We start from the raw sequence: 13610 nt of genomic DNA, 5'->3' as shown, positions 1-13610 counted from the left end.
TTACGTAGTTAATCCGTTCCGAACGGACGTTCGTAAGTCGAAATTTTCGTAGGTCGAAAAGTGCACCCACGGAGGTCTGGAAACACTCGTAAGTCGAGGAAACCGCATCTAAAAATTCATAAGTCGAGGAAGCCAAATCTAAACCACCAACTACTTGCGGTCTTTTTTGGCGTTCGTAAGTCGAAAATGTTGGTTGTCGAGTAGTTCGTAGGTCGAGGGACTACTGTACTGAGCTAGATGGGCCAAAGGTTTGACTCGGTAGAAGGCAGTTCCTAACCTTATTTCATGTTGGGTTGAACGTATTGTGTACCCGTGTATGATCAAGTTGTCCATCTTGGTATTCGCATCTATTGTTTTTGGATGTTTGTGAATGTACTGCCCCGATACTGGCACAAACTTCTGTACTTCTAAAAAGATCTGTTTTAGGTCCACATTCAAGAGACAGCTAGGGTGAACGCTGAAATGTGTGTGGAGCTGCCTCCGAGGGAACTGGGTTGAATTTAGCTATCTGCAGTCAAATATGCATAGCCTTATAGAGGCACCTACCATGCGACGATGGTGTTGAGATAAAAAAGCGAACTGCTTTTTTCAGGCATCCATCCACGCAGTGTGGCAGCCCTGAACTGCAGGTTGGATACTGAGAGTAAGACCAAAGTCTTATGGGTTGCCTCTGGCGCCATGAGCCGTCTGAGTCTCCCAATAAGTGCTGGGAGAAACGAAGTCACATTTGTGTGTGTTAGGATCATGACCCTGTACTTTTCCAACAAGGCATTTTTGAAAAGCTGCTTTGACCGGGCTCTGAAGGTCGTAACAACTTCGGGTGGTTCTCCTTTGGAGAATAGAGTTGTCGCCATAACATTAAATACTGATACCAAGCTAAAAATGAGAGGTCCTTGGGTTTTACGCCTCAGCGGTACTTCGGAAATAAGGGTGTGTGGGATTTCCCCCTTCCTCTTGTCAATGCAGATTGTGCGGAGAAGCTGTTTGACTTGGTGGACGGGTTTGCTGAGAGCACAAAACGCAAAGCCGCTGTGTGGCCGCTCCAGACCATCCTCCTTGTTCTGTGTCCGGAAATAATCCAAGACATCGCCAAGGATGTGGTGGAGGAAACGAAAACCAACAAGGTGCAGAAGGTTGATCTGTCTTACGTGGACAATGTTAGCTGGGTCTTTTTTTGAATGTGCAGGCAGTTGATGGACTCATTTATTTTTATGAATAATACTACTACTAATAATAGTAAAGGTAAAAGGTGCCTTTGAGTCGGTGTCGACTCCTGACAACCACAGAGCCCTGTGGTTGTCTTTGATAGAATCCAGGCGGGGTTGACCATTGCCTCCAACCACGCAGTATGAGATGATGCCTTTCCGCATCTTCCTAGATCGCTGCTGTCTGATATAGGTGTTTCCCATAGTATGGGAAGCAGACCAGCGGGGATTTGAACCGGCAACCTCTGGCTTGCTAATCAAGTCATTTCCCCGCTGCGCCATTCAGTGGTCAGTACTGCATGAAAAAAATTCCCTGCTTGTGGAAAGCTAGCATCTCATTGAAAAGACTGGTCTAGAATCTCTCTCTCATGGCATGCTCTTTCCCTACATGCAAGGCATTGTTATACAAGGAGCATTGTGACTTATGGCCCCTCGCCTCTGTTTTCTGAGTGGGTACAGTTCTGCTGCAGCGGGCGGCCGTCTCTCCTGTGGGTTCCTTGCAAGGGCGTATTTGGTTTTCTGAACTGGCCCACAGCAAAATAGCATATTTAAGAGAAGCCTAGACTAGAGTCCTCCTTCCTGACAGGCTAATTTGTGTGGTGAGGACTAAAGCCCTGGTGAGCAACAATACTGAGACACTTGTGGGGTCTGCAGTCACCCCAGTATTTAAAAACAACAACCTTGTGCCCCAAAGGGAAGAATTATGTTCCCAAGGCAAAAGGGTGTTTAAGTAGGACTCTGAACCCAGGTCTCCGAGCGGGTAGTCCTGTGGGATGATTCCAACAACGCTTGGCTTGATGTGTTTGCCTCCTGCAGAAACTGTTTTTGGACAACCTCCGGAAGGTGCTCGCAGGCCACAGCGGCAGCCGGCAGCTGACGGAGAGCGCGGCCATCGCGTGCGTGAAGCTCTGTAAGGCCTCGACCTACATCAGTTGGGAAGACAACTCCGTCATCTTCCTCCTTGTGCAGTCCATGGTGGTGGATCTCAAGGTAGGAGGGAGACCGGGAGCGGTGGGGTGGGGGGGTGCTCCTGCTTGGTGGTTTACAGCCTGCTGGAGAATGAACGCGCAGCTCTCTGGCAGTGGCCCCTGCAAGAAAGCAGCTCCCCCACTGCGGAGGTGGGCTGATGCCCAGATCTTCATTTATTTTGAGGGTTGAATTTCGATACCGCCTTTCATTTTCGGCTGGTGTAGGAGGTCACCCAATCTTGGGATTGCATCCCCCCCACATGCTCCAAAAGGCAGGAAGTAGTCATACTTGAAGATCCTTCACTCAGTGCATGTGGGTGGATCTCCTCTCAGGGTGGTTCATGCAAGAGTTAAGATAAGACGATAAGAATTGTACCATTAAAAAATTAAGCTAGACTATAAAAATACCAATCTGATTTTAAAAGATTGCAAACAAGCACAGTATAGCTGTAAAAAAAATACAAAGCAGCAGCAATAGAAACAATCTGGGTGAGAAGCCAAGATTTCACTCGCATTCTGAAAACTGTAGTGGAGGCTGAGGAGTGGATGGCCACCAGGAGAGCATTCCAGAGTCTGGGGGCAACAACTGAGAAGGCGCTGTCTCGTGTGCATGACAGCTGAGCCTCCCTCACTGTCGGCACGCGGAGCAGAGCCCCCCGTCCCATGACCCCATCAAGCGGGCAGCAACCCTTGGGAGCAGGCGGTCCCTCAGGTATCCCGGGCCCAAACCATTAAGGCCTTTAAAGGTCAAAACCAGCACCTCGAATTGGACCCGGAAACGCATTGGCAACCGGTGCAGCTCTTTCGAAATGGATTTGATGTGATCCCAGCAGGCAGCTCCAGCTAAAATTCTCACTGCTGCCTTTTGCACAAACTGCAAATAGCTTGTTGGGAGACCTGGAAGGGGGATCCAGCTCTCCCATGGCCAGTTCTGTGGCCCTCCATAGCAAGGCTGTCTTCTTGTTGCCTGAGGACCTTTGGGCTCAGACCAAATGTAGCTCTCTTCCTCCTTTTAACGCTCCCACACTCTCTTGAGTAAAATGGGGGCACGCGCTGACCCCAGTGCTGCAGATTGGCTTCGGAGCCCCTCCTCCGGGTGCTCCCGCCAAACAAGGTGAGGTGGGTGGCTACCAGGGAGAGGGCCTTTTCGGTGGTGGCACCTTGTTATGGAATAGCCTCCTCAGTGAGGTTCACCTGGCTTCGTCACTTGGTTCTTTTAGACGCCAAGTAAAGACCATTTTATTCACTCGGGCCTTTTAACGTTTTTAATTTATTTTATTTTTTTTGATGTGATTGTAACTGATCTTTAAAAAATGTTTCTAAAATTGTTTTAATTTATTTTTTATTATTTTATTATTTCATTTATTCAATTTTTATACCGCCCTTCCAAAATGGCTCAGGGCGGTTTACAATTTAAAACCGTTTTTGTGTTGTATTTCGTATTTTCTCCCTCCCCACTTTTTTGGATCTGTTATGATTTAATGTATGTCTTTATCTCATGTTAAAATGTGTTGTAAGCCGCCCAGAGGACAATTTGTGACGCGGTGGCTAACGAGTAAAGTTTATCCTCCTCCTTCCAGAACCTGCTCTTCAATCCAAACAAGCCTTTCTCCAGAGGCAACCAGAACGCAGACATCGACCTGATGATCGATTGCCTGGTGTCCTGCTTCCGCATCAACCCGCATAATAACCAGCACTTCAAGGTGAGGCCGGGGCTCGGTGGTGGGCCCTGCTGGAGCTGTTTTTGAGCTGGGGCTGGCGGGGGCCAGGAGTCATGAAGAACAGAGAATTCTGTTTCTCAGCAATTACTGTGGGAGAGTTTTCTAGAAATCTATTTTTGGGCTGCTGGCATTTGAGAGCTTGGTTGCCTGCGGCTTCCATTGACCTTTGCATTCTGAATTAACTGAAGACACTTAGAGTGGCCTTATTTATTTATTTATTTTGCTTTTCCTCTGTGGGACCCACCCTTCCACATGGATGTGTTGCTTGGGGGCAGGGGGTGTATTTCTTTTCATCCATACAGAAGTATATTAAACAAGTAGGGGGATTGGGCTACAACCATCTCCGAGGGCCCTTCCAACTCTGAGAATTCTGCTCTTCTAACTTCTATGCATTTCAGTTCTCCAGCGTAGGTCCCCAGATGTCAGACTACAACCCCTGAAGGCCATTGTGGCAGGGGAGAGCTGTAGTCTGATATCCTCTGGTTTGATGATACTGGTTTGATGAGAGGTTTGAGCACCCCTGCCCTTGTGGAGTTGTGCTTCTGGGTGCCAAGCTGGAAAGAAACCACCACCACCATCATCATCATCATCATCATCATCATTTATTATATTACTATTCATTTAATTTATATACTGCCTGATTCTAAAGGCTCTAGGAGGTTCACAAAAACAAACACAAGAAGAGCAAAATGAAACAAACGATTAAAAACAGCAATTAAACAAGCAAACAAACAAACATCCAGAGATTACTAAAAGCCTGGCTGAAAAAAAATGTGTCTTAAGGGCTCTTTTGAAGGCTGGCAAATATGTTAAACCCCAGGTGTCTATAGGGAGCGCATTCCACAGCCTAGGAGTGACTACAGAGAAGACCCACTCGCGAGTTGCCACCAGATGAGCTGGTGGCATACGGAGACGGTCCTCTCTGTGTGATCTCAATGTGTGGTGGGGGTCATGCAGAAGAAGGTGCTCTCCTAGGTAACCTGGTCCTAAGCTGCTTAGGGTTTTAAAGGTAATCACCAGCACTGTGTATTTGCCCGGAAACCTACTGGTAGTCAAAGCAATTGCTTTAGAACAGTCATAATATGGTCTCTCAGAGACAACCCGGAGACCAGTCTAGCTTCTGCATTTTGAACCAGCTGAAGTTTCCGAACAACCTACAAAGGCAGCCACACACAGAGCGCATTGCAGTAGTCAAGCCTAGAGGTTACCAGAGAGTGTACCACAGTTGTGAGATCACAATCTTCAAGGATACATAAATAAATAAAATAAAAAGCAAACACTTTTCCTCCTCCTCCTCTCTTCTAGACCTGCCTGGCACAGAATTCCCCTTCGACATTTCATTACGTGCTGGTAAACTCACTCCACAGAATAATCACAAATGTAAGTGATGGTGAAGACTGTTGAGCATTCCCAGGGAGAAAACAGAATCTCCTTCTCTTGGGATATACAAAGAGCTAAGCAGGAAACAGTCCGGGATAATTAGTGATTTTTTTCCTTTTCAAAATGACTTGCTATACATCTATCCCAGCTTCCTGCCAGTGCATTCAGGTTGGTTTGCGATTTTAAAATGATAGCTTACGATATTCCCCTCGGAATGGAGCCGCTTTGGGAAGAGCATCAAGGTTCCACGTTCCCTCCCTGGCTTCTCCAAGATTGGGCTGAGAGAGACTCCTGCCTGCCACCTTGTAGAAGCTGCTGCCAGTCTGTGTAGACAATGCCGAGCTAGATGGACCAGTGGTCTGACTCAGTATATGGCAGCTTCCTATATTCCCTAAGATCTTTCCTGGCTCTGTACTTGAGATCTTTTTAGTAAAGGAAAGCTGGTCTTGTGGTCGCAAGCATGACTTGTCCCCTTAGCTAAGCAGGGTCCGCCCTGGTTGCATATGAAAGGGAAACTAGAAGTGTGAGCACTGGAAGAGATTCCCCCTCAGGGGATGGAGCCAATCTGGGAAGAGCAACTAGGCTCCCAGTTCCCTCCCTGGCAGCATCTCCAACGAGATAGGGCTGGGAGAGAGACTCCTGCCTGCCACCTTGGAGAAGCCGCTGCCAGTCTGTGTAGACAATGCCGAGCTAGATGGACCAAGGGCCTGACTCAGTAGAAGGCGGCTTCTTATGTTACTGTATAAGGGGAAAGGGAGCAGGGGATGGAGAGAAAAACACGAACTTTTGGGTACTCGTCTGCATAGTATTGCATCGTAATGGGCGGGTGGCCATCGAAAGAAGACTGGCTGATAAGAAATTTGGAATATGCAGAGCTGGCAAAGCTTACAACACTTATAAGAGATGATAATTTCGAATGCTTTCAAGAAGATTGGGAACCTTTTTTGCTTTATTTAAATAATTATTTTCCCAATATGGACTTTTCATCAGGGTTTGAAATATAGTAATAGCAGCAGGTTGGGCTGGGTAAAATCGAGCAGTATTGAATGCAGTTTGTATATTTTGAACTCTTATAGCAAGGGCTTATATGTCTAGTTATTGCGAACCATGCAGAGAGGTGAGTTGGAAGTCACTATGTATTGATGTGTAGAGTTAGGAAATGAATGTCATTGAATGTAAAAGTTATTGTAAAATCTAATAAGAATTTAAGAAGCAAAAATGGAGGCCACGAATGGAGGCACGTTGCAGTGGGGGTCGGGGTGGGGGGCAGGTGAGTACGTGCCCCACCTGGTCCTTTTCAAACTCTCTGCTCCCTTCCGGGGGTGTGTGTGTGCCTCTCTCTCTCTCTCTCCCTCCTCCCCTTTAGTCTGCCCTGGACTGGTGGCCCAAGATCGACGCTGTCTACTGCCACTCCGTGGAACTCCGTAGCATGTTCAGCGAGACCCTCCACAAAGCCCTGCAGGGCTCCGGGGTGCACACGCCCATCCGCATGACGCCGGTAAGGCCCGACCCCCTCGTCTTCCCTGGTTCCACTGGAAAAGAAAAGTGTCCGTTCCCTCCTCGGTGGTCGGTGAGCACGGGAGGAGCCAGGCACGCCACAGCCCATAAAGCGGAGAGGTTCTCCACCTTCCCCAGTGACCCGCCGGGGGCTCCCTGGTAGCACAGCCCCTGGTGCCGAGAGATGACAGGCTGCCGCCTCTTTCTTTCTGGAGTGGCTGAATGGATCGCTCTGTGTGGGGGGAGAGAGGCGAGGGCCGTCGTGCGTTGCGGCTCAGACACTGATTGGTGGCCCGCTTTGTCTTCTGCTTCTTGTCTTCTGTTCTGATTGGCTGCTCTCGCTCACATGGTCAGATGTCAGCCAGTCACTGCTTTGCATGGCCGTGGGCCTCGGTGGCCGTAAGTATACGACCCATTGTTAACTACCACAGAAAAGCTCCCCCGTGGCTCTGGCTTTTCTGTGCCTAGTTACCACGGTAGTCGCGCATCTCTCCATTTTGGTGACTGGACCGTGCAGCATGTTTCCCACCTGTTGGCTGTATGGAGCGAATAAACCCCTTCCACAGACCAGGTGACAGAAACAGTTGATGCTCTGCCCTTCTTCCTCCCTCCCTCCTGCACAGATCCCACCACCACCACCATCATTATTATTAATTTCTATGTTGTTTTATTTTATTGATAAGATTAAAACAAAAGGGTGGTATCCCACCCTTCCAATACAATACTGATTGGGGTAGCTCACAAATACGACAAAACCATCTACAATTAATAAAGTTCAGTTGAAAAACTGGACTCGATTAAGACCAGATTTCGACATTTAAAACCTGCTAGAGACAAAGAATAAAAACCAAAAAGTCTCTCTAAACAAATGGGTCTTTAACGGTTGCTTAAAAACACAGAGGGAGGGAACATGACAAAACTTGTCGGGGAGGTTTTTTCAAAAATGAGGGGCCACATTCGAAAAGGCCGCATCTCTGGTCCTCACCAACCAGATCTCAGTCAACTTATCACAAGTGGTTTCTAATGATGAAGTGGTTCTCTCTTGCAATACACCTGCCAGTTTCTTTGACAAATGAGGGGACTGCAAAAGTTTCTCTTGTGACTGATGTAATCTTCATGCTGGCCCCTGCTTGGCCTTCATGTGGGTTTGGGAATTACACCCCACCCAGATTTAGGTGATGTGTAACTCACCCCAGGGAGTTGAACCATCAAAAATGTGGGTTTGGTTCTCCTCCATATTTTTTTTTAACTCCGCCGTTCATGTGCAATTGTAACAGTGCTAATAACTTGAGGACAAATTCATGAATATACCTTACCCTTTTTTATTTCAGAGTGATTAAATCCATCAATTTCATGTTGTTAAAAGCTTGCAGTTTCGCTGATAGTTTGGAGGATTTATCCCCAAAGTATGACCAATTCATGTTGTTTTTCTAAAACTCCCCCCACCCACCCACCCTTTCATTCAGTTAGATAATTTGTTTTCAGAATGTTAATGAATATTATTTCTGGTCTTGCTGTTGGATGTCTCATGTTTGTAGAAACGGCAAACGATTCATTAACATGAAAACATATGTTCCTTCTGTTAATGTGCATATATTGTTGTGTGCAAGTTGAACGGCAGCTAAATGTGTCCTGCCCCAGAGTAACTCTATGCTAGGAATAAGTTAAGGTGGAATAAATCTGCCTGCATTTCACACAGTATGGCTTCTAAGATTGAGGTTTTCAAATAGTTGTCGGTTAAGGACTATTGGCCCACTGGCAAAGGGTTGCAAGAGGACACAGAAGGACAGCCTGGATGGCTTTAAGAGGGGTTATGGAGGAGGGGTCTATCAATGGCTACTAGCCTGAGGGCTATGGGCCCCTTCCAGCCTCAGAGGCAAGGGATCTCTGACTCCCAGTTGCAGGGGAGCAACAGCAGCAGGAGATGAGAGGGCCTGTCCTCAGCTCTTGCCTGTGGGCTTCCCAGAGGCATCAGGTGGGCTACTGTGGGAAACAGGAGGCAGGACTAGATGGGCCTCCTTGGGCCTGACCCAGCCGCAAGGCTATCCTGATGTTCTTATGACATCTGTGGGGAGACCTATTTCGAGGTGCTGCCTACAGGAAGCCCCCTCAGGGTCATCATTCTTCTGCTCACACATGTGCAATTGTTTCTACATACCCACAAAGCATAGAAGCGTCACAAAAGTAAACTCGAATTCTTAGCTTTATGCTAGCTTCCCGCTTTTGCTCTTCTGCTTGGTGAACCTCCAGCAGATGTGACCACCCCAAACTGGATGTCTGTGGCTTAATTGCAGATGGCTCAGGGAAGGCCCTTTGAAGCAGTCCATGTTCAGATTAAAGCAACCTTATCTATCTATCTATCTATCTATCTATCTTTCTATTTAGCATATTTGCATACCGCCCAAAACTTACACGTCTGGGTAAAGATTTACAGTAAAATGATACAAATCACAACATAATATAAAAGTTAAAACGTAACAACAATTTAAAATGTTAAAACAATGTTAAGAACCATTAGAACAGTATTTAATTAAAAACCTGGGTGAACGGATGTGTCTTTAAGGACTTTCTAAAAAGTTGCCAAAGAAGGGGGGGGGTCTCATTTCAGCGGGGAGTGTGTTCCAAAGCCTATGTCACACAACACACACACCAGGAACATACCACAACCAAACAGCCCACGGACACACCTTTTCCTCCTCGCCTCGCCTAGGGTGCCAGCAAGGTCCCAAATCTCTGCTGGTCTCTTCATCTAATGGTCCCACTGACTCCCTGGCAGGTTTCCTGCTTCGTAAGTGTTAAAGAGGAGAACAGAAAGGAACACAAACACTGGGAAAAGAAATGCATGGAGACACTAAGGGATGCCAAAAAAAAGAAACTGAGCGGAACATATAGCTCAAGGCATCAAAGGGGGATAGTAAAATCTCCTGCCAGAGAGGCAGTTGGACCATCAGATGGCAAGGAAGTGAAAAGGATGATTGAAGAAGATATGGAGACGGCAGAGAGGCTGAATGAATTCTTTCCAGCTGTCTTCATGGCAAAGGACACAGAACAGTTACAGGAGGACCTCGATAGCCGCAGATCTGTGTATCCGTGGTCAGGTAAAAGACACCCAACCTCTGCATATGTGGGGGGGAAAGGAGGGGGGGACCTGTTGACTGTGGGTTGGGGGTGTCCTGAAGTGACAGCAGAGGTCGTTTCTGGCCACTGCCTTGTGTTTCAGACTCTCAAAATGGCTCGTTTAAAAAACAACTATGGAAAAAACTGCATTTTTTGACTGATTTGGAGGTATTTGGGGGCACAGAGCGACTCAGGGGGAGCAGCTAAGATGGTAGACTGTTTCCCCCTGCATCCCCCCCCCGAAATCCGATGTTTTAAAGTCGTTTCCCCCCAACCAGGAACCTAACCCCCAATTCCCCATTGACCTGATGCCTCAGTATTTGCAGTTTCTGTATTCACATCCACAGTTGTACCATGGAACGGAACCCCCGCAAATATCGAGGTCCTCCTGTACTGAATTCAGAGCCTGGATTTAGTTTTTTAGGGGAGTGAGACTGAAGAGGGGTGACAAAGGGCTAGAAAGCAGTCAATGGAACACCAATCTTCAAAAAGGAATCAAGGGAGAAGCCAGGGAATTTAATTCCAGGCCAGTTACCTTAATAGGTAGACAGATGGAAGGCATAATTAAGGATAAAATGGTTAAGTATATAGAAGAACAGGCCCTGCTGAAGGAGAATCAGCATGGCTTCTGCCAAGGTGGGTCTTGCCTCACTAACATTTTGAATGTGTCAGCAAGTATGTGGTGATTCAGTTGGTACAGTATACCTGAACTTCCAAATGGCCTTTGACAAAACTCCTCATCAAAGGCTGTTGAGTAAATTTGGCAGTCATGGGATTAGGGGGCGCGTTGATTCATGGATTGATTACCGGTTGAAGGACAAGAAACAGAGGGTAGAATTAATGGGCAATTTGTACAATGGAGAGAAGTAAGAAGTGGAGACCTCCCAGAGATCTGTACTAGGGACTGGTGTATTTTAACTTGTCCATAAACGACCTAGAAATCAGGGTGAGCAGTGAGGTGACCCAGTTTGCAGATGACACTAAACTGTTTAGGCTGGTGAAATCCAAAAGAGATTGCGAGGGAGCTCCAAAAGGATCTTTCTGAAGTGGGTAGCAAAAAGGCAAACACAGTTCAGTGTAAGGAAGTGTGAAGTGATGCCCATTGGGGCAAAATATCCCAACACTGATGGGATCTGAGCTGTCGGTGACTGACCAGCGAGATCTTGGAGTCATGGTGGACAACTCATTGAAACTGTTGACTCAGTGCGTGGCAGCTGTGAAAAAGGCCAATTCCATGCTAGGGATCGTTAGGAAGGGTGATTGGAAAAAAAACCAGTGTATGTTATAATGCCATGGAATGTGGGGACGGTCACATTTTGGCTCGTGCTCCAACAAGGAAGGGTCTTCCCAGGGCCAAAACTGCCACAAGGCCCCTCTTATGCCGTTGCCCAAGGTCCCAGGGAAGGCTCGGCTCGTGCCTGGCCTGGCCACGGAGAGGCCTGGCGCCCACCAGCAACCAGAGGCTCCAGCTGTCTTGGGCATTGATGAGGTCTTGATTGGTTCCAGAGGTGTCCACTGGGGTGGCCTAGAATGCTGGACTAGGACCGGGGAGACCCGAGTTCAAATCCCCATTCAGCCATAAAACTAGCTGGGTGACTCTGGGCCAGTCACTTCTCTCTCAGCCTAACCTACCTCACAGGGTTGTTGTGAAAGAGAAACTCAAGTATGTAGTACACGGGCTCAGACACTGGAACTCCACAGTGACTTGCTCTTGCCATATAATAGCTTAAAAAACATTTAATTTGAAATGTTTTTTTTAAAAAAACCAAAACTATTTTACTTGTGGTTTTAGCCTGGTCTCCTAACTTGCTTAACTTGATTTTATTAATTTAACTTAATTTGGTCAACTTGACTAGCCTTACTTTATATTGTATCGATTTTTATTAATGTTGTGAGCTGCCCCGAGCAGCAGTGTACTGGAGGGGCGGATGATAAATATTTTAATATCGTTTTAAAAATTGAAATTAAATTATAATATAGAGACAGCGAAACAGTAAGAAGCATGGTGCAGTCTGTATTTAGGCAGAGCGTCCAGGATATGCCACGGAATGTGGATTGTGGAAGTGTTCGGGTTGTGGATTTCGGAGTAGAAGCTGATGTTGTGGCCTTTTCCTCCTTAGAGTCTTACGTTTAAAGAGAAAATGACGAGCCTTAAGTTTAAAGAGAAGCCGACGGACATTGAAACCCGGAGTTATAAGGTCTTGCTGCTGTCCATGGTGAAACTGATCCATGCTGACCCCAAACTCTTGCTCTGTGTAAGTCAAAGTCCTTTTTAAGGAGTCCACACGTTAGCCGTAGCCTTGTAACCTTTCTTTTGGCAAGGTCTGCCAGTCCCCCGTTAGAAATGCCCACTGACATGTCCCCATCTCCACCTGCAGAATCCCCGGAAACAGGGACCCGAGACCCAGGGCAGCACGGCTGAGCTCATCACGGGCCTCGTCCAGCTGGTGCCACAGTCCAGCATGCCGGAAATCGCACAAGAAGCCATGGAGGTAAGGGCTGTCACGTAGCGCGTCCGCTGGAGCCCGTCTTGGCATTGAGGTGGGTGGGGAAGTGCAAGTCAGAAGGTGCTCCTGAGATCACGGCTCTTGTAAAGCCAGGTCTTCGTGCCGTGGTCAGTTTTGTAAGCCCTTCTCTGGAGCAGACCCCGATCCAAGTCTAGCTCAGAAGGTGATGCAAATACGATGAATATATCCCACTCCTCAAAGTTCCCAAAGCTGTTTGCAGGGATATAAATCAATAAATTAAAATGGCTCCCTGTCTGCAAAGGGCTCACGACCTAAAAAAGAAACAGGGAACATAGGAAGCTGCCATATACCGAGTCAGACCCTTGGCCCATCGAGCTCAGTGTTGTCTGCATGGACTGGCAGCGGCTTCTCCAAGGCTGCAGGCAGGAGTCTCTCTCAGCCCTATCTTGGAGATGCTGCCAGGGAGAGAACTCGGAACCTTCTGCATGCAAGCGTGTGGGTGCTCTTCCCAGAGCGGCCCCCATGTAGTCTCCCATCCCAGATGCAAACCAGGGTGGGCCCTGCTTAGCAAAGGGGACCATGCTTGCCTGCCGCCACAAGGCCAGCTCTCCTTGACCCATTCCTTGCTCTCTATGCATGGAAATATCACAAGGGCCCCTAATTAAGAGGTTTTGCCCTTTTGTTTGCTTTGTTTGGTGTGATCAGGCCTTACTCGTGCTTCACCAGTTAGACAGCATTGACTTGTGGAATCCAGATGCACCCACTGAAACATTCTGGGAGATCAGGTAAGGACCCCCCCTGCCCTTTTTCTTCCTTGGTAGAATTGGCTGGGTCATTGGCGATGTGACTAAGAGTTAGACGGCCATCTGTTTACTGTGTCTCTGCCAACAAAGCAGTTAGCAACAACAAAATGCAATAAAAGCAAGAACAAAGAGATCAGTAGAAAATGAAACCAGTAGCAGACCTTGGGTCCGTCCATCCCCCTCCACACCCCGCCCTGCCAGTTGGCCACATGTCTGTCCCTAGTGCATCCCCAACATTAATGTCCAAAACGAATCTCCATAGTTCTCGGCTGGTGTAGGAGGTCACCCAAGCTTGGGATTACATCCCCCCCACATGCTCCAAAAGGCAGGAAGTAGTCATACTTGAAGATCCTTAACCCAGTGCATGTGGGCGGATCTCCTCAGTTCTACTTCCTGCCTTTGCTCCAGAAGGCTCGCATTACAGCTCGCAGGCTTTGGCCTAGTTAACTAG

General features: G+C 47.6%; 1 protein-coding gene across 5 annotated transcripts in view; it reads left to right on the top strand.

The window, feature by feature from the left end:
* NF1 (neurofibromin 1) overlaps positions 1-13610 on the top strand; it is a 167228-nt gene that overhangs the window by 19071 nt on the left and 134547 nt on the right. For all 5 annotated transcript variants that reach the window (XM_053274599.1, XM_053274596.1, XM_053274597.1 and 2 more), the window contains exons 8-15: positions 967-1124; positions 2022-2195; positions 3754-3876; positions 5200-5274; positions 6641-6772; positions 12009-12143; positions 12267-12380; positions 13062-13141. In XM_053274599.1, coding sequence (XP_053130574.1) covers positions 967-1124; positions 2022-2195; positions 3754-3876; positions 5200-5274; positions 6641-6772; positions 12009-12143; positions 12267-12380; positions 13062-13141 — 991 coding nt within the window. The remainder of the gene's footprint in view (positions 1-966; positions 1125-2021; positions 2196-3753; positions 3877-5199; positions 5275-6640; positions 6773-12008; positions 12144-12266; positions 12381-13061; positions 13142-13610) is intronic.

The sequence above is a fragment of the Hemicordylus capensis genome, chromosome 12, assembly GCF_027244095.1.
Source record: "Hemicordylus capensis ecotype Gifberg chromosome 12, rHemCap1.1.pri, whole genome shotgun sequence".
In the NCBI taxonomy this organism is placed as follows: Eukaryota; Metazoa; Chordata; class Lepidosauria; order Squamata; family Cordylidae; genus Hemicordylus; species Hemicordylus capensis.
Note: the sequence above shows the minus strand (reverse complement) of the source record. Positions and strands in the feature narration are given on the sequence as shown.